Genomic DNA, 7,026 nt, shown 5'->3' on the forward strand with positions numbered 1-7,026 from the left:
ATTCAGCAATGTGATGTAAAAGCCTGACTAAGGAACCTGAATTTACACCCATTGGGAAATCTGGCCCGTTTTTCTGTGTATGTTTGAAGAATATGAGTCCTACAAACGCCAACAGCTTATTGACCTGTTTGTTCAAGGGTTATCTTTCCCAAACGTGTTCTTTCTTGGACCACAGTGGATTGGCTGGTTCCAACATAGGGAGGAGCTCTCTGGCCGATAAAGGTAGGCCTCTTGTTCGCTTGAGCATCACAGAATCTCTCCGGAGCAAAATCGAGACTGGAATAAGCCCCAAACGGGACGTAAAAACCAAGTGAACACCGGCTACAAAGAGGACCATGAAGCTGCACCTTGTCTGCCTGATCTTCGTTCTTCTCACTGTGACTACCCGAAGCCTCTGGGCCTTCACAGTAAAGGTGAGAAGAAATTAGGAGTTACTAGGGCTTCCAATGCCCAGGTGGGGGCAGGAGACCCCCAGTTTGGAGGCTTCAGGGTCATCAGAAAGCTGGGGCGGGGGGGGAGGGAAATGTCTGCTGGGCACTTCATTATTCCCTATGGAGATGGATTCCCATAGGGTATAATGGAGAATTGATTCACAGGTACCGAGGGCTCAAAGGGGATGCTTTTTGAGGACAGGGCACTAAATTTTCAGCATAGCATCCAATGTCTCTCCTCAAAACACCCTCCAAGTTTCAAAAGGATTGGACCAGGGTGTCCAATTCTATGAGCCCCCAAAGAAGGTGCCCCTGTCCTTCATTATTTCTAATGGGGGGGAAGGCATTTAAAGGGTGTGCAGCCCCTTTAAACGTGATGGCCAGAACTCCCTTTGAAGTTCAATTGTGCTTGTCACAACCTTGCTCCCGGCTCCACCCCCAAAGTCTCCTGGCTCCATCCCCAATGTCCCCAGATATTCCTTGAATTGGACCTGGCAACCCTAAGCTAGGAAGTTGAGAAGTCCTCTGATTTCTCCAGAAGACAGGCCTTTATTTCTGCTTCTGTCCAGTCAAATCAGCCAAAGCCACTTTGGACCCTCACTTTCTAAGTTGCCCTGGGGCTCTTGGAGCTCCCTGCTGTTGGAAGAAGGATAGCTCAAGCTAACTGGAGAATTAAAGATGATGAACCCTTGGAAGGGAGAATATGGATCTTGCACATTTCCCCCAGCTCACAGTTAGCACTTGGGTTGCCAACCTCCAGGTGGGGCCTGGAGATCTCTTGGCATGACAACTGATTTCTAGATTACACGAATCACTTGTTTATCATCTATCTTTTAATAAAAAAACACATTAATTCCATTTCTCCCGGATAAAATGATTGCTTTGGAAGGTGGACGGCATAGCATTGTACCCCACCAAGGTCCCTCCTCTCCTGAAACCCCAATCTCCCAGATTGGCGTAGTGTTTTGGAAACCAGTTTGGTGATGTGGGATAACTGGGTTTGATTCCCCACTCCTCTTTCACATGCAGCTGCTGGGTGACCTTGGATCAGTCACAAGTTCTCTCAGACCTGTTCTCTCAAGAACAGTTCTCTCAGAGCTCTGTCAGCCCCACCTGCCTCACAGGGGACAGGAAGGGAAGGAGATTGTAAACTGCTCTGAGTGAAGGGTGGGGTATAAATCCAATCTCCTCCTCCTCCCCCCTCCCTGGGTTTACCCTTAAATTCCCAGGTATTTCTGAACCCAGATGTGGCAACCCCAGTTAGCACCTGAATAGTCCATGGAGCTGATACTGCAGAGTGCTGTATTTAAACTACAGTGACTAGGTTTAAATTAATATATGCAAATTTCGGGTACCTTTTTTCCTGTCTTCCCCATTGTCCTGTATTTTGATCACCCTACTTCACACAGATTAACTACCCTTCATCTGTGAGCATGGCGGTCAACATCACAAGGCGTAACTCATTGACTTTATTATTATTCATGTCAGTATTACCTGGGTGAGGGGAAAATAGTTATGCTTGCCAGCCTCCAGGTGGAGCCTGGAGATTTTCCGCTTTTCCAACTATCTCCAGCTGTCAGAGATCAGCTCTCCTGGAGAAAATGGCTGCTTTGAAGGGGGACTCTATGGCATTGTACCCTGCTGAGGCCCCTCCCCTCCCCAAACCCCGCCCTCTCCTGGCTCCACCCCTCAAAGTCTCCCAGTGTTTTCCAACACAGACCTGGCAATCCTAAAAATAGTGGATTTTTTTCGGGGCATGTAAATGACATGGGGATTGTAATCAGTTTTAGTTACTGTGAATGAGGAACCCCAGACTGGCAATCGTTCCAAATTAATTTACATAAAACACCTGTGTGGTCTCGGGCATGGGCTATTTATTGGTTGACTTTTACTTGCTAAGTGACCCTGATTAAAACCCTTGTGGATACAGACTAGCCTATAGCTCACGGGTGGCCAAACTGTGGCTCGGGAGCCACATGTGGCACTTTCACACATATTGTGTTGCTCTTGAAGCCCCCATCACACCCCATCAGCTGGCCTGGAGAAGGCATTTGTCTCTTTAAATCACTTCTCCAAGGGCGTTTCCATTTGCGCCGCAAAAGCCGCGGGACTTTCCGGCTCTTCCGGGTGCTCCACGGCAATTAGTGCGAAATCCGCGCCAATCCTGCGCGGTGAAGAGGGGCGTCGCTGCTGATTAAGGTCAGTGCGAAAACGCCCCCAGCCAAGATAGCCAGCAGCTTGGAGAATGCATTTAAAGTTGCTTTCTTTCCACCTCTCCTTCCTCCCCCATCTATTTCCTTCCTTCCTTCCTTCCTTCCTTCCTTCCTTCCTTCCTTCCTTCCTTCCTTCCTTCCTTCCTTCCTTCCTTCCTTCCTTCCGGCTTTTAAAAATGTGATGTTTGTGTCTTGCGGCTCTCAAACACCTGACATTTACTCCATGTGGCTCTTATGTTAAGCAAGTTTGGCCACCCCTGCTATAGCTTAACTGTCTTCATCGCATTGCTGTCTGGTTTAGTGAAATGTATTCTCTCCCCCTCCCCTAAAAAAAAAAAAAAACTTTGCAAGATTTCCCTTTGCCAAAAACAGAAGAGCTAAAACAGTTCTCTGTATTTCTTTCCATTTGCAGTCACAAATCCACAAAGACCTTGTGAGCTTGGAAACACACAACGCAGAAGATGGCATAGCTGAGACTTCCAGCTTGCAGGTAAGACCGATCCTGGGCCTGGCTTGAAATACTCCACTGTGGAAGCAAGGGGGCGATGTGGTACTGAAAGAAATAGATCCAAGCGGGCAGCCGTGTTGGTCTGAAGCAGTTGAACAAAGCAGGAGTCAAGTGGCACCTTTAAGACCAACCAATTTTTATTTAGAACATAAGCTTTCGTGTGCTCTTAATAGATACTGGAAGCATCTCTGTTTATTCAGTTTCCAGTCTGGAGGAAAGGAATTCTCCTACATTTTGTGTGCTTGATGGTACTAAAACTGCAAGGGAGAGTATGGGCGTACCTTCTCCTGCCTGTCAGTCCTTCAAAGAAACACCGTCTGGACCCTCTGCACATGTTTAGAGGCTCTAAGAAACAAAGAGTTTTGAAAACAAAAAGTGGCAACTCAATCTAGAGAATAACCCATTAGGTCAGTTCAGTTTTTCCTGACCCAAGATGGAATACGGATACATAGATGTATGTAGCATCAATTAGTTCTTAGCAGGTTTCATGTACTACCTGGTTTATAGTGCTGCTTGAATGACTGAGACTACCCCATTCTCCATGAAGTACCCCCTTCCTTTTGACAGCTAAGGCTTGCCCCTTCCAACAGGCAGACCAAGCAAGGCTCAATGGATTTTCCAAAGGAAACAAAAAACCAAGGCATGAGCATGATATCCCTGTCTTCATGCTTTCCCCGCACTTTGTGCCCAAGCCCTGCCCACCAGCCGCCAGTGGGGGATGGGGGGTAGAGTTGCCAGCAATGTTCCCTCTAAGCTGCAGAGTCTTGTAAGCAAAAATTCTACTGTGTGAGCTACTGGTATTAAAGCTGTGAGCTACAGCATAAATTATTGTGCTCCGGGGTCATCCTTCCTGGAAAGGAAATGTCCCCTGTGGAAGCACCAGTCATTTCCGACTCTGGGGTGACGTTTCACAACACTTTCACAACGTTTTCACGGCAGACTTTTTATGGGGTGGTTTGTCATTCCCTTCCCCAGTCATCTACACTTCTCCCCCCCCCCCCCCCCCAGCAAGCTGAGTACTCATTTTACTGACCTCGGAAGGATGGAAGGCTGAGTCAACCTCGAGCCGGCTACCTGACTTTCAACCCAGCTTCCGCCAGGGATTGAACTCTGGTCGTGAGCAGAGCAGCTTTAACACTCTGCGCCACTCATCCTTCCTGAGCTTAGACAAAAATGTGTGAACTGGAGGCTAAAAATCTGTGAGCCAGCTCACACTAACTCCACTTAGAGGAAACACTGGTTGCCAGCTCAAGGCTGGGAGATTCCTAGAGATTTGAGACTGGAACCTGCGAAGGTCAGGAACCTCAATGGAGTATAATACCAGAGTCCACCCTCCAAAGCATCCATTTTCTCCAGGGGATCTGACCTCTGCAGTCTGGAGATGAGCTGCAATTTTGGGGGATCCCGAGGTCCTATTAGGAGGCGGGCATCCCTAGGAGGACAGGGACCTCAGTGGGGGGCAACACCCACCCTAGAGTCCACTCTCCAAAGCATCCCTTTTCTCCAGGGGATCTGATCTCTGCAGTCTGGAGATGAGCTGTAATTCCAGGGGATCCCCAGGTCCTACCTGGAGGCTGGCATCCCAATGGGCCAGAAAATGCTAGCCACTTTTTCTGAGGCAAAAGTAGTGACTGTTCGTGATTTCATTACATTGTACATCCTGCTGTTTTCCTAATGTTATTCTGTGTGTTTGGGTTTGGTTGTAACCAATGCTCCCTCTAAGCTGTGGAGTCTCATGAGCAAAAATTCTACTTCATGACCTACCGGGATTAAAGCTGTGAGTGAATGATTTGGCTGCTGCATAAATGAGTTTGCTCTGGGGCCATCCTTCCTGAGTTAAAACAAAACCGTGTGAGCCAGAGGCTAAAAAAAACTGAGCTAGCTCACACTAACTCAGCTTACAGGGAACACTGGTTGTAACCTCTTTATCTGGGCTAAACAGGCTCCGAGTTCAAAGCTTTCCTCTTTCCATGACAGGCCTTGCTGCGGAGGTCCAAGCGCTTCAACAGCCACTTCCCGCTCTGCACCTACTGCTGCAACTGCTGCAGCAACAAGAAATGCGGTTTCTGCTGCCGAACGTAGAGAGACCGAAGACTTCAATGCAGGACTGTGGCATTGTGGGACAGCTCCCTGTTCCAGCTCCACACGCACACATACCCCAGACTCCCCACTTTGCTCAGAAGCTGCTCCCCTCTTCCCTCCATGCCTCCTTATTTATTTCTTCGGTATTTCACTTTGTATCTTCTTATTTTGTTACTTGGAATTAAAAACATTTTTACCTCATGAATTTTGCTCTTGAGTTTCCAGTCAGCAGCATCTGTGAGTGAGATTTTTATATACACAAACATAAATAAAGGAGCCCACTGTGTGTGTATAGTGGGCTATTTTATATATGTTTGTGTGTGTGTATACACACACAGAAGGCTTTTTTGAGCAGGAACGTACAGGAACGCAGTTCTTGCTGGCTTGGTGTTGGGGTGTGTGGTCTAATATACAAATGAGTTCCTGCTGGGCTTTTTCTACAAAAAAGCGCTGTGTGAAAGAATGGTGATGTCAAGGAGTGTGACCTAATATGCAAATAAGTTCTTGCTGGGGGTTTTTTAACAACCCCCCCTCCCTGTGTATAAAAGTAAAGGTAAAGGTAGGCCACTGTGCAGGTACCGGTCGTTTCCAACTCTGGGGTGACGTCGCGATGTTTTCACAGCAGACTTTTAATTCTACCAACTTCGGAAGGATGGGAGTCAACCTTGAGCTGGCTATCTGAACACAGCTTCCGTTGAGAAATATATATATATATATATATATATATATATATATATATATATATATATATATGAAACTGCCTTATACTGAATCAGACCCTTGGTCCATCAAAGTCAGTATTGTCTTCTCAGACTGGCAGCGGCTCTCCAGGATCTCAAGCTGAGGATTTTCACGCCTACTTGCCTGGACCCTTTTTGGAGATGCCAGGGATTGAACCTGGGTCCTTCTGCTTACCAAGCAGATGCTCTACCACTGAACCACCGTCCCTCCCCAATATATATATATATATATTGTTTATATCCTACTCTTCTCCCAAAGTGGCTTACGTTGTTCTCCTCTCCTCCATTTAGAGTTTCCAGCTCCTGGTTGGGAAATATCTGGAGGTTTAGGGGGTGAAGCCTGAGGAGGATGGGGCTTAGAGAAGGGAGGGGTTTCAATGGGGTATAATGCCATACAGACAACCTTCCATTCTCCAGGTGAGCCGAACATTTGTTATATTGGGAGATCAACAGCCACCACCTGGAGGCTGGCAACCCTACCTGCATTGTCTAACAGCGACCCTGTGAGGCTGGATAAGCTGAGAATATGTGACTGACCTAAAGTCACTTAGTAAGCTTCCAGGGTGAGCGAGTGTGGCATAGTGGTTAAAGTGTCAGACTAGGATCCTGGAAGGACCTGAGTTCAAATCCCCAGTATAACCTGGAAGCTTGCTGAGTGATCTTGGGTCAGTCATGTGGTCTCAGCCTAGCCTACCTCACAGGGTGGTTGTTAGAAAACAGAGGAGGGGAGAAACGATTTCTAAGCTGCTTCGGGTCCCCACTGGAGAGAAAAGCAAGGTATAAATAAATAAAAGGTAGGATTATGTCGAACAAACCGAGGCAGTATGAATGTACAGCCACTAAAATGCTAGAAGATGGTAACCGTCTCTCCAAAGACTTTGGTATGTTGTGATCACTCACAGAGAGGCTCCAGCGTTATCCTCCCGCCTCCCTTGTCTCCAACTCCAGATTAATCACAGTAATAAAAGCAACAGGACGTCCTGAAAGTACAAAAATAGAGACGTATATTCTGCAAGGCTGACAGTCAAATCCACCGATACAACAGGCTCAGC

The 7,026-nt window shown here is 47.2% G+C and overlaps 1 protein-coding gene across 1 annotated transcript; it reads left to right on the forward strand.

Annotated features, from left to right (window-relative positions):
• The first annotated feature begins 246 nt into the window (after window positions 1-246).
• Window positions 247-5,439, forward strand: HAMP (hepcidin antimicrobial peptide). Its single transcript, XM_060257958.1, has 3 exons — window positions 247-413; window positions 3,057-3,134; window positions 5,130-5,439. The coding sequence occupies exons 1-3, from the start codon at window positions 336-338 to the stop codon at window positions 5,232-5,234; spliced, it is 261 nt and encodes an 86-aa protein (XP_060113941.1). The 5' UTR covers window positions 247-335; the 3' UTR covers window positions 5,235-5,439.
• The last annotated feature ends 1,587 nt before the right edge of the window (window positions 5,440-7,026 follow it).

Source organism: Heteronotia binoei, chromosome 17, assembly GCF_032191835.1.
Source record: "Heteronotia binoei isolate CCM8104 ecotype False Entrance Well chromosome 17, APGP_CSIRO_Hbin_v1, whole genome shotgun sequence".
In the NCBI taxonomy this organism is placed as follows: Eukaryota; Metazoa; Chordata; class Lepidosauria; order Squamata; family Gekkonidae; genus Heteronotia; species Heteronotia binoei.